The sequence below is a fragment of the Etheostoma cragini genome, chromosome 7 (assembly GCF_013103735.1).
Source record: "Etheostoma cragini isolate CJK2018 chromosome 7, CSU_Ecrag_1.0, whole genome shotgun sequence".
NCBI lineage: Eukaryota > Metazoa > Chordata > Actinopteri > Perciformes > Percidae > Etheostoma > Etheostoma cragini.
In genome coordinates this window covers 14,519,605-14,535,526 of record NC_048413.1, presented here as the reverse complement: position 1 = coordinate 14,535,526, position 15,922 = coordinate 14,519,605, and the positions used below count along the sequence as shown (strand labels likewise).

General features: G+C 44.1%; 1 protein-coding gene across 2 annotated transcripts in view; it reads left to right on the top strand.

Moving 5' to 3' along the window:
• Positions 1-15,922, top strand: part of rarga (retinoic acid receptor gamma a) — a 35,983-nt gene that overhangs the window by 18,439 nt on the left and 1,622 nt on the right. For both annotated transcript variants that reach the window (XM_034875629.1, XM_034875630.1), the window contains 6 exons: positions 12,055-12,203; positions 12,598-12,739; positions 13,755-13,918; positions 14,299-14,475; positions 15,249-15,453; positions 15,753-15,911. In XM_034875629.1, the coding sequence (XP_034731520.1) occupies positions 12,055-12,203; positions 12,598-12,739; positions 13,755-13,918; positions 14,299-14,475; positions 15,249-15,453; positions 15,753-15,911 (996 nt within the window). The remainder of the gene's footprint in view (positions 1-12,054; positions 12,204-12,597; positions 12,740-13,754; positions 13,919-14,298; positions 14,476-15,248; positions 15,454-15,752; positions 15,912-15,922) is intronic.

Genomic DNA, 15,922 nt, shown 5'->3' with positions numbered 1-15,922 from the left:
GTGTGAGAGTGGAAAAGGAGTGGGGGTGTGTATGCATGGCATGGTGGGAGAAGTGTGGAGGGATCCAAGCCAGATATAACAGTGTAAAAACAATGACAAATACAAGAATAGATAGAGCGGTGGGATAAACAACTAACCTGTTTTCTTGTTTTTGTAAAGATTTTTGAAATTGTTTCTGCTTATTTTTGGTATTATTCTGTTTGTTCATCCTCCTACTTTTTGTTCCTTTTAACTGCCTCTCAGGGGGGGGAGTCATCTGTCTTCATTAATCATGAAGACACCGGCGTTTCAGTGGCTGTCATGCACACTGGCTGAGCTTTAATGAAGACAGATGCCTTGTCAGTGGAGGCCGAGGCGGGGCGGGGGGGGGGCACACCAGCCAGCCCAGCCTGCTCTGCTTAGCTAGAGCAGCCCTGATGATGACAAGATGAGATTTGTTTATTTAATCAATCAGACTTCTATGGCCTCTCCTGTTAACCTATTCACACACATGCATACATTTGAAAATTAGGCCTCCAGATTCCAGAAGTACATTTTTCTTTTGAGTCTTTGTTACAGAAAAATCAAAGAGATAACAAAAAAAACTCCTGAGAAGCTGCCCTGAGGCTAAGGGAGCTGAGTCTAGCAGAGCAAAGTGGAAGCTGGTGTGGTGTACTGTTTCAAGCCCTCTGTGCCCAATAACCTTTGTAAACAAGGCAGCCCTATCCCCACATGAAGAGCCATAATGCCTCTCTTTGCTGAAGCAGTTGCCCCTCATTGTCCTCATCAATGAGGTTGATGAATTGATGTTTAAGTCTGATATCTCATTAAGCCAGTCCAGCTGCACAACAGAGGGACCTGTCTGGCTCCTAATGTCACGCTCATAAGCATGCTCTCTGCACACCAAAATAACCACCGGGTTTGTAAAGAGTTACCTGGCCATTGCATGATACTCAACAATTAATTACTTTGGTCAAACTGTGTTTTGACTTGTAAAAATAACAATAATTGTGGGAAAATATGCGCTTTGAGGTGAATTTCAGGAAAACAAATGTATCTTAAAATGGTCAGTATTTCTTTGATAATCTGTGGGAAATGCAGTTTAAAATGTTTGTCCTCCTAAATCTTACACAAAATGACATATCCTATTGTCTCTGCAGTAAATCTCCTGGGGTGATAAGTGTCACTGTTGTTAGCCCGGGACAGTCAGAGGACTTTAAAAGTGTGTGGTCAGTTTTCCTGTTTTTGTTCACCAGTGGGAGACCTCAATGTCAGAGGTTAGTGAGAGGCTACGGCCTGGCCAATGTCAGATCTACACCATGTGTGGCGGCCTTGTCAGCTTGCTGAAAAGGAGACCCTTTCAACCAGCTTGGCTTGTGTAAAGTGCTTAAGTGCCTTATACCACGAAGCTGGTACTACATCTGAGCTGCCCTGCGAGTAAGGATAATGGACACTGATTTAGTCATACGTCAATGAGAACTGAATTAGTCAACTGCCAGGGAAGCCATTTCAGAGAGCCTATGCAGACTGATCCCTTCTCTGTCAATGATAATTTGCTTAGAAGAATGAGGCAATTATGCTTAGCAGTTCTCCAGGGTCAGAAGAAGGGGAAGTGTGTTTTTTTTTCACTAAATCACACTCGTAGCTAGATCTTTTAGAACACTGTTTGAATATTAATTGTGATGCTTGCAAGTGATAAAAACAAGAGAGTAAAATGACAGTAACAGATTGCTAAAATGATCCATCACCATGTGTGTGATCACACACAGGCACACACACCTCTTTGTTTCCCTTAATATGCTGTTCAAATGTGAATTGAGGAGCTAATTGAAATGGGGGAATATCTAGGCTGCAATGGCAGAGAAATAAGAGCTTCCTGTGACCGTTGGCACATTCTGGCCCCCGATCATTTTCTTCCTGATGGAAGTCCGCAGTTATTTCATTATAATTACAAAAGATTCAATTAAAAGATTAGAATGCCTGAGGGGGCAGAACTCAGAATAGTGTGTGTGTGTGTGTGTGTGTGTGTGTGTGTGTGTGTGTGTGTGTGTGTGTGTGTGTGTGTGTGTGTGTGTGTGTGTGTGTGTGTGAGAGAATAAAGGAGACTTATAGTACAATGGTTGCAGTTTTAATGAGGACTTGTCAGTTCTGTTATATATACATAAACCTTGTTGATCCTTTCAAGATAATGTCAAATGAATGGCTGAAGTTAAAAGGCTTAAGTAGTCAGCTGGTCCAAGGTCACTCAGTTGTAATTGATATGACATCAGGAAAGACCTTCACTTGTGTCTGAAAACAATTACGCCAACGCAACTAAATCAGCTGTTTACAGTAGAAAATCAGTTTTAAGTGAAATGTACAAAACACAAAAGCATGAGATTAATCTTTTCTGTTTTTTAACTCCAAGCTGTAATCGAAAAAGAACCATATTTTAGAGTGGAGTGGATGGAGGGCCCCTACTTTGCTAAGCTGCTCTCTAGGGAAAGGTCAATTACTATGGTTGTATACTGTAAGTGTAGGTGTTTGTTTGTACGTGTGTGTGTATATGCATGGGCTGATACATGTATGCAGTTATGTGTGCTTGTGTGTACTATATGTATGTCTTGATAATACTTTATTTTGTAGAAGCTCAGGCAGCTCTTTTTGTTGTATTCACACTAGCACTCTGCAATGACAATTAATTTAATCTGAAACTATAATATTAGATAAAGTTTCATTTAGCAAGAAGGCAAGTTCATGCTAACTCCATAATAGTTAATATATTTTCTGTGTCAAGTTGCATTACAACACGGAAAAGATGTTCATAGCATGAATCCATTATTAGTATAAGGACTACTTGTGTTGCAATATCACACCACCTTGCTAACAGATCTGTCTCAGCTCTGCAGTATTAGCTGAGCCCATTAATAGGCAGTGCCTATAAATAAACAGTTTCAATCCCTGCAGTTGCTTAAAGTTCTTTCCACAACCTGCATTTTCATGTGTGATTTTGCATATATATGAGCATGTCAACCTGTGTTTGCGTGTTTGGCGTCTGTATGTGAATTCTTATATGTTAATGGATGTACTGTTTACGGGCCTGTTTGGCTGACTTTGGTCACACATACTGCTGTGTCAAATCCAGAGACAGACAATGTGCCAGGCTGGATTCCACAGACCTGTGTTGGAATCCAGCTCTGCCCTAATAGCAGTTTATAGCCTCAGCAGCGTCAGTCAAACTACTGTTAACAAAACCACCGTGTGGAAGCTGAATCTACATGACTTCCTGTCCATCTTTGTTACATTTTTCACAAGAGTGCTAACACTTGCGCTTAAACATTATGAGGAATGCTGCTCAGGCTGTTATGAAACAACTGGGCCAACAGTTTGCCCCTTTGTGTCAGCAGAGTATAAAATGTGACTTTTGAAATTTCTTTCACAATAGTTTGCTGGTCACTGAGGTATTAAGGCTGCCCACCCTAACACCAATGTCTGGCTGCTGTTATTGTAGCAGTTTACTGACAACAGCTCTTTGCCTGCCAGGCACATTTTCCCTTGTACAAAGGCGTGGGCAATTGACAGGCAATGTGTGTATGTGTGTGCACCTTGGCGTTTGTGTGTGCATGTTGTACACAACAAGCATGCTCCTGTGAGAGTTTATTTAACCGGTGAGCACGCAATGTACTGTTGCGCATGTGTTTTTGTGTATAGTGTATATATAGGAGTGTGTGTATGTCAGCTATCTTGGAGCCATGTGTGAGCGGAGAAGGAAGATAGCAGTTCTGTTACCACCATGTTATTGACTGACGACTTGGCTCGAGTGTTGCTAGGGGCTCACTGTTATGAGAAGCGGAGGGCTTGGACAGCCAAGCCGGGACTAAAAACCCAGACGAGCCTGACTGTCCTCCCTCTGTGTATGTGTGAATGGGCTGTGTTTACGCAGCAGACAGTGTTTGGCAGGGAGTGGTGGGCGCCTGGTGTAGTAAAGCTATTATCTGGGCTCACGGATGGAGAGTGATGGAAGAGAAGTTAGCCAAGGGAGGGAGGCCCGCTGGCGGCGCTTTAACTTGGATATTAGTAATGTTCTGCCAATGCCCATATGGGCACCTACCTTGACCACTTTTCTGGTCAATGGTGGTAACATTAGTTCACATGTATTTGTGTATATTTTGCCTGTGATCAATGAGGGGGAACGTGTGTGTGTGTGTGTGTGTGTGTGTGTGTGTGTGTGTGTGTGTGTGTGTGAGTGTGTGTGTGTGTGTGTGTGTGTGTGTGTGTGTGAGAGAAACATTTTCCTGAGTAAACATAAATTTCCGTGGAGAACACACACACACACACACACACACAGTGTGCTTCTATGTTTGCTCACTGACTATGTTTACACGCACACAAGAAACCAGGGCATTGGGAGAAATCAGGTTAAGACAGGAAACAGGAGTGTGTGTTCACATCATGAAAACTTTACATACAGCTGGTCAATTATCAGATTTCTCTCCAACCTACTGTCATATTTTTGAAGACTCTCAAACTCCTCTTTTCTTTTACTGTGCGCATGTGTCCAAATTTTACAAGTAGTCTACTCTACAGCTGTGGAAACAGATTTTGGATGTATTTATTTTGTGTACAAGGATGCATAGTCATAGTAATGACCCTTCCTTTAATCCCACTGCATTGCATTTACAGTGCTATTTTCCCAGTGCCGGCTCTTTGTCATGTTCATGTGTTGTTTGCCAGATAACTGAAGTGCGCGTAAACCCCCTCACTGTTCAGTGGAGCCCTGTAGTAAATGTGTTGCTCTGAATCTGACACAAGAAGTGCATTATCACTTACAAACATGGCACACAGTCAAGAGCCGGCATGCATAGACAAAAAGAAAAACAATCACAAGCTCTTCAGGGGCTACAAACTATACGTCCATGTCTACACTGTAGCATGACCGGTGATCATTTGAGAGCTGGCTGTAGTCATCCTGTCAGTATTCCTGGATTTATCAGCTCCTTTTCCATTGTTTGAGCACCTCACATTTACCAGAAAACACTGAGAGTAAACCAGCCAGCCAGACAGACAGACAGCCAGTTAGACAGGAAGCAATCCAGCAAAGGAGTTAGGGGTTGCTCGAGATGATATATGCCTTGTTCAGGAATGTTGAATGAGTTCAAGGTGCACTTCTGTTATTGGAACTTACTGAATGGGCATTGCTTACTTTCTCAGTGACGTGTTCTCTGAATGGTAATAGTCAAATGTCAAAATGTGATGTTATTGCCCCATGTTAATCTTACAGGGAACTTCCAACACATCAAAAGGCATACTTCAAAGGAAATGAATCACTGTTGGGCCCCAATCTGAATTTTTTTGTCACTGCTCTGACAGCCTCCGCCCAGACACAGAGTTGGGCAACTTGTTAGCGGTTGGTTGCCAAGCAAAAGTGAAAAACTGATATGCATCATTGCTCCACTAAAACACTCAAAGCAGAAGTTTCTCAGAGTGCCTTCTGGTATGACTGTTTGTGCCAGTTTAAGGGGACTTTGTCCAAGTGTTCACCACATACTTATGCAATGCTAATCACTCAGACATCAGGAAGCCACAGTCATTTTCTGGCTTCTTTCTTACTGTTGATCGTACTCTCAGTCTTTGTCTTTGCATTTGTCTCTTGTAGTGCCGCCTTAAAGTGCCCATATTATGCTCATTCTCATGTTTATAATTGTATTTAAAGGTTGTACCAGAATAGGTTTGCATGATTTAATTTTCAAAAAACAAGATACTTTTGTTGTACTGCACATTGCTGCAGCTCCTCTTTTACCCCTATGTGTTGAGCTTTCTGTTTTACCTACCGAGTGCGACGTCTTACTTTTGTTCAATCTTTGTTGGGAGTTGCACATACGCATTAACTAGGTAAGCACTGTTTGTTACCTAGGAAGTTGAAAAGTATGAGAGCGTGCCACGCTAGCAGGTATAACGTGTGTTACAAAGTGACATATGTTTGTCACAGAATTGAAAGCTGGACTATAATAGAGCTATTTGGAGTAGTTTGTGAAAAGTGTTTTCTGTTGGGTGTTGTCACTTTGTAAACCTATAATGTGCACAAAAAGATATACAACAAAATAAAGGAAAGACAAAAAGCAAAATATTAACACTTTAAAGTCCTTCCAAGTGAAAAAAGGAGGACAACTGTATCTCCATGCAAATAGCTAGGTAGAGGGTTTAGATAGATGGCTAGGCCTAGGAAAAAAAGTAAGAGGAAATGCTTAGTGTAGTGTGTGCAGACGCTTGGGCACAGACATTTACGTGTTCAGTGGGAATGAACTGTGTGCTACTACTACATGTGCTTGTTCCTTCTAATAAGAGGTTTGCGTTTCCCCGCTTTGGTCTGTGGTGCTTCCCCAATGAGCTGGAGTGAATACTACTGTTGTTGTTTACATTATCCTCCTGTCCCCTCACTTCCTCTGACAGAGCCAGGCTGCAGCCAGGGCTGGGCTACTTCTACTTTTGTAAGTTTCTATTGTTGTGGGGAGGAAGCAATAGCAATTGAACGAGCACTAGTGGCCTTGCCAGAGACAGACAGGTGAGAGCCAGGGCTACAGATGGTGAGAGGAAGTCTTGGAGGATGAGGGGCAACCTGAGGATCAAAGGACTCAGGGTTTGCCTCAATGACTCTTCTCTCCTCTCTTCTCTCCTCACCTCTGCCTGTCTTCGCTCTCTGTCTGCTTCCTCGCCTGCCCGTGAGTTGTACTGTCTTCTTGACATGATCAATGGCCCAGGCCTGGGCCAGGCAGCATTGCCAGGTTTGGGTTCACTCTGCAGTCACCGGAGGAGAGCTGTGTTCCTCTCTGTCCTCTGGTGGGCAGATGAAGAGTCAGCTGGAGCTCACCACAGGGATGAGGGGGCACATTTTTTCCACAGATCTGCACTTGACTGTCTGCTTTTTTCCTGCACTAGCTATAAAAGCCCACTGACTAAAATCCTATAAAGTTTGTTTCCTTTAATTTTCCCTCTCTTTTTAATATCTCCTTCCTCAGGTTTAGTTGAAGGACATGTGAAGTAAACTTTTTTTTGCATAGGTTCACTGGGGACAAGCAGGTTGGTGGGCAAGTTTGTCCGTTTGAAGCCAACTTGTGTGTTTCTTGACAGGGTTGTGTGGTGCAGGAAAAGGGTGGTGCTTGCTGCCAAATGTTGGCTTGGCCGACTCCATCAAGAAAATATCAAAAGGCCCTTTATGAGGTGCTGTAAAGAAGAAAGGGTGTTTTGAGAGCACCACCAGACTGCAAGGGTAATTCCACTTTTTAAAATGTGCCCCGAGGATACAGGCTTATCCCACCTGCAGTCTTTCCTGCTCTGCTTGTATGCTTTTTCGGGGGACCTATAGTTAAAGGTGTGTGTGTGTGTGTGTGTGTGTGTCTGTGCGTGTGTGTGCGTGCGTGCGTGCGTGCGTGCGTGCGTGTGTGCGCGCAAGCCATACTTGTGTGCTTTGAAATGTCAAGAGTTTTGTCATTAGAACTAATGGCAGCTATGAAAAAAAAGCCAAAAACTACACATATCTGTCTGGTCTCAGATCATATGTGTGCATCATGTCTGTTCACACATGAGTCTGTCTCTCTCACTTTGTGTTTCATGACTTTCCGCTGGTTCTTATAAAATGGTCTAAATTCCTGGAGGGGTGTGTTTGGGTTTCTCACTACTCCTGGCCAGTTAGGTGTGTTTTCACCGCTTAAACCTATGCCATCTCCTGCTCTAAAGCTAATTTGATCATAGACCTTGTTTTAAAACACAGCTTAGCAAGGCCTCTTTACAGGCATGAGAGTGAATTTGCCTGTGTGTGTCTGTAGGAGCCCAGGTAATGAGCTTTCTGACAGCTGTTGAAAGGGCGTTGCTACTGCTCAGCACCTTTTAATGAAAGCATCCCCCTCCTTGTCAACACACACACATTCCTCCCTCCCTCCTCCCAGCTTTCAACTTCCTCACCATATAAACCATTTCTTTCTCAGTTGGCAGGTTACATTGTGAGTGCTTGTGTTACTCAGCAAGAGAGACTTACAAGTCCTCCCACCTAAAAGCTTGCAGGTGACTCAGCTGATTGCAACAGAGCTTGAACAGTGCAGCAGTATTATACGACCTGTGGGAAATGAAAGCAATTGTAAGAAGGTGTAGCAGTGAGGGACACAGAAGTGGCTACAAGAGCAGTGACGGAGATCCTCCGGAAAGACTGGTACTGACAAGAGGAAGGAAACATGCCTGTTGTGAGGGACCTTGTAGCAGAAGCCTCAGAAGGATGGCAGGAAGACGTGGGCAGAGAAACAGAAAATTAGAGCAAAACAGGCTGGCGCTAGAGACACGGGTGTGGTAGTTTCTTTTCCTCTTTCATGAAGCACAGCTCTTCATAGAAACCTTTTGGTGTGTTGCTGGTCACTCAGTGAGCGCCCTGCGGTGCTGTAGTCTCTGCCAGGGGGTAGACTGCCAAGGGCACCCTCAAAGGCCCCACCTAGTGTGCCAGCAAGTCATCCAACCCACTGTTCACCATCCTCTCTCAATCTGCTCCCCTTCTGCCACTGCTGCCTAGCCCTCTTTTCATAGTGAGCCCTACCGTGTGACCCTCTCTCACACACTGCCTCCAAGTCTCACACTCGGTTACTGTTCAGTGCATTCGACAAGAACACGCAAGCTTTACAGGCTGTTTAATGAAGGTAGAGGTGGAGACAAATGCCCCACATGCCTGTGCTTGCAGTTTAACACAAAAAACAGGCACACACAATAAGCCAGACACACACACATTTTTTTTGGAACAGCCGAGCTCACTAGTGCACTGTTATGAACAGTCCGGCATTTGCAAATCAAATAGACACAAACACAGAAATGTGTCCCTCATGTACTGTACTGTAAGTACACTGTCCTCACACAGCCTGTGCATTCGCTCTCACACGCCAAGACTAGACATCTTGAACAGTGTCCCGCTGAAGATTCAATCACACCAACAAGTCACGTAGACAAATCTGCCTATTGTGAAAGAATACTTGTTACTCTGCCAGAATGTCATATGCTGCCCAGCTAAAAGGAGTGTGTTGCAACAAAAAACATGAACAGCATAGTCACGGCCTTTGCTCACATACATTAGAAACACTCCCTTTTCCAGTTGAGTGAACAACAGGCACATGCACCACAGTGTGTTTCTTTATAATCTCTTCCTATTCAATCTTTTTTTCTCCTAATGTATCTGGTTAATCTTAAGGGACGTCAATTGGCCCAGTTGAATTGACCTGAATTTAAAGTAATTGACCTAGTTGAAGTCACCTTCAGCTAAACAGCTATTTCTGTCGTGTGCAGTTAGATTTCTAATCTAATGAGGTTGTGGAGAATGATGTACTGCACATCCCACTCACGCTGAAGCACTTTAGTGCAATGTAGGGGCGGATTGTTGTGTGTATTTGATAGTTTGTAGGCAGTGATTATTATCCTCCTGTGTGTGGAGTTTGTAGTCATTGAATAGTATCTCTGTGTCTGCGTGTATGTGACCAGGGGATTAGGCCTGGTCAGTGCAGCTGGGCCACTTGTGCACAGAGAGCATTGACAGAAGGGATTAGAGAGTAAACTGATACTTAGCAGGAAACGAACAGTGGCTACTGGTAACTCAACTATCCCCCTTCTTGCCTCTCTTATCCTCTTCTCCTCCCCCAACAACAGCAGCCACCCACCTATCCCACTCCTCTCGTCTCATCTGTCCGTCATCGGCTCACAGGCCTCGGCCCGGCGGATTGTCATGCAAATGTTGCCCCAGGCCTCGGAGCGCTGATAAGAAGGGCCTCTCATTTCACAGGGCTTTGTTTTCTAAACAGTGATGAGCTGAGTTGAGGAGACTGGGGAAAGGGGCTGCCTGAAAGGGCCCTCTCACTGTGGCGCCCTGGGGTAAGTGGTGCGGGGGCTTTGGATGGAGTAGGCTGAATGAGGCAAAGTCTGGGAGGCGGGTACAGGAGTCATGTTCTCTGGCAGGAACCAGGTTCAGTGTGTTGACGGAGCCTGATGTATTTTCTCTCTCATCGCCTGTCCGAGTTTTCTCCAAGATGGCCTTTCTCTGTTTGGCTTGCTTTCTTCCTCCATTTAGACAGTCAGTCAGTGTTCGTTACTTGACGCCACATATGGTTTGTCCTTTTCTAAAGGGTTGTCAGCACACGGTCTGGAGCCTCATTTGCTGCTGTTATTATTGCATAAACACAGAGGTTCATGGCACGTTCAGAGGGTTTTTGGTCTCCCCCTGACCCTACTGCTTTGTTGCATTCTGGCCAGGGAGATACGAGACCTGCTGTAGAAACATTCAGCGGGTATAAACTTCAGGTTTTAGTTTGATTTGCACATTTGGCTTTGGGATCGCTCTTAAAAGCTAATGGAAAACATCTTTGCCTCCAGCAAAGTAAGGCTTTCATTGGAGGAATTTGAATGGGAATTCTGAATAGTCGAATATAAATATGTATATGAAAAACAGATGTTTGAGCAGCAGGCAACCAATGAAAAATGTCTGACATATTTCTGTTACTGTCATTAATGAGGTTGTAGCTGGGCAGTCACAGCAGTTGTAGCAGAAGTGAAAGAAATGGTTAGCTTGGTCTTGAACAAGATTTGCCCTCAGGAGCAACCTGTGTCCTACCTCCCCCTTTCCCTCTCTGCCCCTTTCTCTGTTTTTTATCAAATTCCCCTTTTTATGCCCTTTTTTTTCTTCTTTTTGAAGTCTCCAGTCTCTTGTAAAAAAAGCCAAGCTGGTGGTTTTTGCCTCAGCCTTGGGTGTGAGAGAAAGGAGGAGGGGGGGTTGTAGGTTAAGTTTAGGCTAGCCCTCTGTGCTTTCCATTGAAGGTGCTGGGGGTAGGTGGGGGCAGTAAAAGTTAGAATTTTAGAGCCTCCCTGTTTTTTATTTTATGATTGGCTTTTTTTACGGGCTGGGAGCTACAGCTGGTGGTGTGAATGGCTGTCCAAGGTGACCGAGTCCCAATAAAGTGTAGGCCAGCCGGGCTGGGGCCTCCAGTCCAGCCATGGGACTGCCTTTATAGGCCGCCTTACGAGCTTAGGCCTCTATTAAAACTTGGCAGGGCTGCACTGAGGAATTTAGGGCCAGGAAACAAGAGAAAATAGGGGTTGTGTGTTGGGGTGGTGGGATGCAGAGTTGGGGGGTTGAAGTTTGAGGGTAACTAAGGGTGAAAGTTGAAAGAGCTGCTGTTGGGTAAGTGGATGTTCAAGTGTGCAGCGTATGGATTCCATACTTCCCCCATACAACATGTGTGTCTGTGAGTTTGTGCAGGCTAGCATATGACGAGGGTCTGGTTCTATGTGTGTGCAGCAGCTTATGTTTCTCAGGGGAAGTATGGAATCCATATGCTGCACACTTGGAACATCTAATAGAGCCTGTATGTGTTCCTCTTTGGAACAGAGTAAAGTTTAACGTACCATAGCAAGTATGTGACTCAGGTTTGCACTGACATGACAGTTGTGTTCCAGTTTAAAAGTTAGAGGAAGAGCTTTGCATGCATGTGTGTGGACATGTGTCTACTCTTGTGCGTGCAGAATGTCATCATGAGGTGTTGTCAGTCCTTGGAATGAAGTAGAGCCAGCCATGACTCTTGGCTGCAACAGCTCACTCTGTTACCCGACCTTATCAGACAAGCTGTCAATCAAAAGGACTCTTGCTTGCTTCTGTAAAAAACAATTTAGTCTCTGCTGTCATACAGCCATCCTTCCTTTGTTTCACTGTGTTCACACAAAACAATAATCTCCACAAACATGAGTGCTGCCCCTTAGGGTGGCAATTGGTCCTGGAAAAAGAAACTGTAGCCTGTGATTCATTCTCTCTCTCTTATCTTATCTGTACTGCCCCACAGAGAGACCGGTCAAAAAAGAATATGTGATAATATATCTCAATCCAACTTCAGGCTGAACATAGCCGTTACTCAGCATCTTTTGCTGGATACGCTGTCAGCTGTCATATCATGTTTGAATGCAGTTGAACACACTCAATCATCTGTATTGACAAGTGCACATTTAACATTTCTGACTAGCTGCGAGACAATGATGTGTGACAAAATCATGTGCTCATGTGTGTCTTTCTTTTTATGTTCTCCATAGCGGTGGAGACCCAGAGCACCAGCTCAGAGGAGATGGTACCCAGTTCTCCGTCTCCACCTCCTCCACCTCGTGTCTACAAGCCCTGCTTTGTGTGCCAGGACAAGTCTTCAGGGTACCACTACGGGGTCAGCTCCTGTGAGGGCTGCAAGGTGAGAAGAACCTGCCGGAGCCTTTTGAGCTTTGCTTTCACTGGATTTATTACATTACATTTCACATCAAAAATCGATATTAGGTATTCTTATACCTGCCTTTTCTTTCAAAATAATGGAAGAGTCTTGTAGGCAGTCTGAAGATACTTATATTATGTGGGTTAGATTGTAGAGTGAAAAATTGACTCACTAACAAAAAGAAAAAGAAAGTGAACAGCCCCGATCATGACAATACAAATAGTTTAAATGCTAGAATGTTTTGCTTTTCTAATCTGGATTCAAGTTAGTAAAAAAGAAATGAAAGAAGGGCTATAATGAAAGAGAAACAGTTAAATATGTCACATCTTAAATATGATGACTTGACTATAATGTCTTTAACTTCCTGGTGCTCTAGGGTTTCTTCCGCAGAAGTATCCAGAAAAACATGGTGTACACCTGCCACCGAGACAAGAACTGTCAGATTAACAAGGTCACACGCAACCGCTGCCAGTACTGCAGGCTGCAAAAGTGCTTTGAGGTCGGCATGTCGAAGGAAGGTGAGCCCTCCCTGGAATCCCAAGATATAGAGAGACCCACTTTCAAAACATGGATATTTATTCACATGTGAATATCCACACACACACACACACACACACACACACACACACACATACACAAATGCTGCATATCATAGATTAGACACAGTATGATATACCTGACTACATTGGAGACATAGGCAAGCAGATGATTTTTAAGTTTTACTTGGCTTTTTACCACCAAAGGACAGTTCTGATCTTATTCACAAGATGTGAGCTTATTATTTTATTCTTAAAGTTTAGTCTGGCAAACTATGCAGCAGCAGATGATGAGGCTGGGCACTTTACCAACCTGACTAATCACTTAACGAAATGATTCTGAGTTCCTGTTTCACCACAGAACCTCGCCCCTGTGGCCAGCACAGATACTGATTTCATTCATAAAGACAACAGAGCAAAGAACATGATTTAGAATTTTGAGAAAGCTAATGGCGCCAGGATTCACGCACTGTGCCAAATCAAACGTGCAGTTATGGGACCTCTTTAGTTTAACCTTGTGTGTGTAAGTGGCAGTTGCTTGCCCTTCACAGAGCCCGTGGGACATGTATGTGGGTGCAATGTTTGTGTGAGATGTGTGTTAGGACCGGGATCACATTGTGCCTCTGCTATTACTGGATATCCTGAGAGGAAGGAAAGTATGGGAGGAGGAGGGAGAGGAGGCAGAGTGAGAGAGAGTGCAGGACTGGCTTATGTGCACCGGTCAAGTGGATAGAGAGATGGACAAGGAAGAGAGCCGGCGATAAGAAAGAGATAGCCAGTATCCGTCCCATGCTAAAGGAAATATGTTAAAACTGTTAAGAACAAATCTCCGTTGCTACTGAGTTCTGGTTTCTACTAGCGAGCACAATGTCCTTGATAAAACAGTGATATAGGACACTGAGTATGGGTGCTGTGGATGTTTTTAGATGTGATCACAGATATAGAAGAGGAACTTTCTGTAGCTGATCTTTGTTGCATCTTGTTTTTCTTTACAAAGCGGTGCGCAATGACAGAAACAAGAAGAAGAAGGATGTGAAGGAAGAGCTGGTGCTTCCAGAAAGCTACGAGCTAAGTGGAGAGCTGGAGGAGTTGGTCAATAAAGTCAGCAAAGCTCACCAAGAAACCTTCCCGTCACTTGGCCAATTGGGCAAATACACCACCGTAAGTCTCTCTCTCTCTCTCACACACACACACACACACACACACACACACACACACACACACACACACACACAGCTGTTCACTCATACTGTGTGTGGCAACATTCTTCAAGCTACGCCATCACTGAGGGCTCCCAGATTGCATGCAAAGACGTAAATTCACCGTAGCTTTCCCAACATAGTGGTGGTTTAACTAATTCAGTTCTCCATTAAGCCATCTGTGTGGCCTCTGAATGATTGATGCAACATGTAAATGGATTTCTCCCCCCTTGATTGATGTAAAATGTAAATTGTGTGTTGTGAAGCTCGGAAATGCTCGCTCTTGATGCAAAGAGGGTTGCACATCACTTCTGTAACACACGTGTGTGTGTGTGTTTTCAGAACTCCAGCTCAGACCACCGTGTCCAGCTGGATCTGGGTTTATGGGACAAGTTCAGTGAGCTCTCCACCAAATGTATCATCAAGATTGTGGAATTCGCCAAGCGGCTGCCGGGTTTCACCACTCTCACCATCGCTGACCAGATCACTCTACTTAAGTCAGCCTGCCTGGACATTCTGGTGAGAAACTGTGGTCTTTTTGACATCTTCACTTCCTCTTTTCTTACTAATAAATTAACTTGACAGATGAGTAAATACTGGCATCTGGTGGTGAAAAGTGGTAACGCAGGAAGGTTTGTTCAAGTAATACTGAGCCTACTTAAACCCAGCACAATCTGCCGGCGATTTGATGTCGTCCTGTAGCTCAGGCTCATGCTCAGGCTGTAAACCTGCACATCTTTCTATCCTGCTTCCATTACAATTATGAGGGGACCAATCACAAACTGCCTTATCCACCTTATCCACCTATTGGCGGGTTTAACATGATGACGGTAGAGAAGTGACCAAGCAGCTTCTCGTTTACATTCAACATAGCGGCCACCGAAGTGAACGTGTTTTCTCGTAATACATCCACGGTGTTTGCGCATCAATACATCCATGCTAACTCACCCACATCGTTGGTCTGATTGGTTGAAGGACTATCCAATTACGTACAGAGTCATTTGAACTATGCCACTTGATCACGCCTCTTGTGCAGTAGAAAATATACAGCAAACTTTCCAGACCAATGTTCAATCTTAAAAGATTGAGCTTGGTCCGGTGATAGCCAGACTAAAGCCTACTGAATTTTTGTTGTGAAAATAGTTATGCACACATGATACTTTGAGTCGATATCTATGTGTTTAGCTAATACAGATATTTTGCTGCTGCAGAAAACTTTGTTAAATCACCATTAGGCCTACATCATATTTTGCTCCATGCTTACAAAGTTTTCCACCTTCTTTTGCCCACAGATGCTGAGGATCTGCACACGCTACACTCCAGAACAGGACACTATGACTTTCTCGGATGGCCTGACTCTCAACCGGACTCAGATGCACAACGCCGGCTTTGGACCACTCACGGACCTGGTGTTTGCCTTTGCTGGCCAGCTTCTACCCCTGGAGATGGACGACACAGAAACTGGCCTCCTCAGTGCCATCTGCCTCATCTGTGGAGGTACTGCAACTTACACATACACACATTCCGCATACTTCCGTCAGTACACTGCTAATGTGCACTGACCACTCACTGCCGTAGTGCTCACTTAGGATTGTTAGTATTGTCCCAAAAGGATCACTTTTGTTAAAAAAAATTACAAGAAATACCGAAAGAAATAGTAATGTAAAAGAGCTGAATTATTTCATTTCATAATTTTACTATTTTAAAACTTTCTACATTTCTTTTTCTTTTTTATGACTATTTACAATTCTGGTAAATAATAGAGTTTATAATGTGTTTTCTGCACTCTTTAACAGACCGTATGGATCTAGAGGAGCCCCAGAAAGTGGATAAGCTGCAAGAGCCTCTTCTTGAGGCTCTAAAAATATATGCACGCCGCCGTCGCCCCAACAAACCTCACATGTTCCCTCGCATGCTGATGAAGATCACCGACCTTAGAGGTATCAGCACTAAAGGTAAGTGTGAA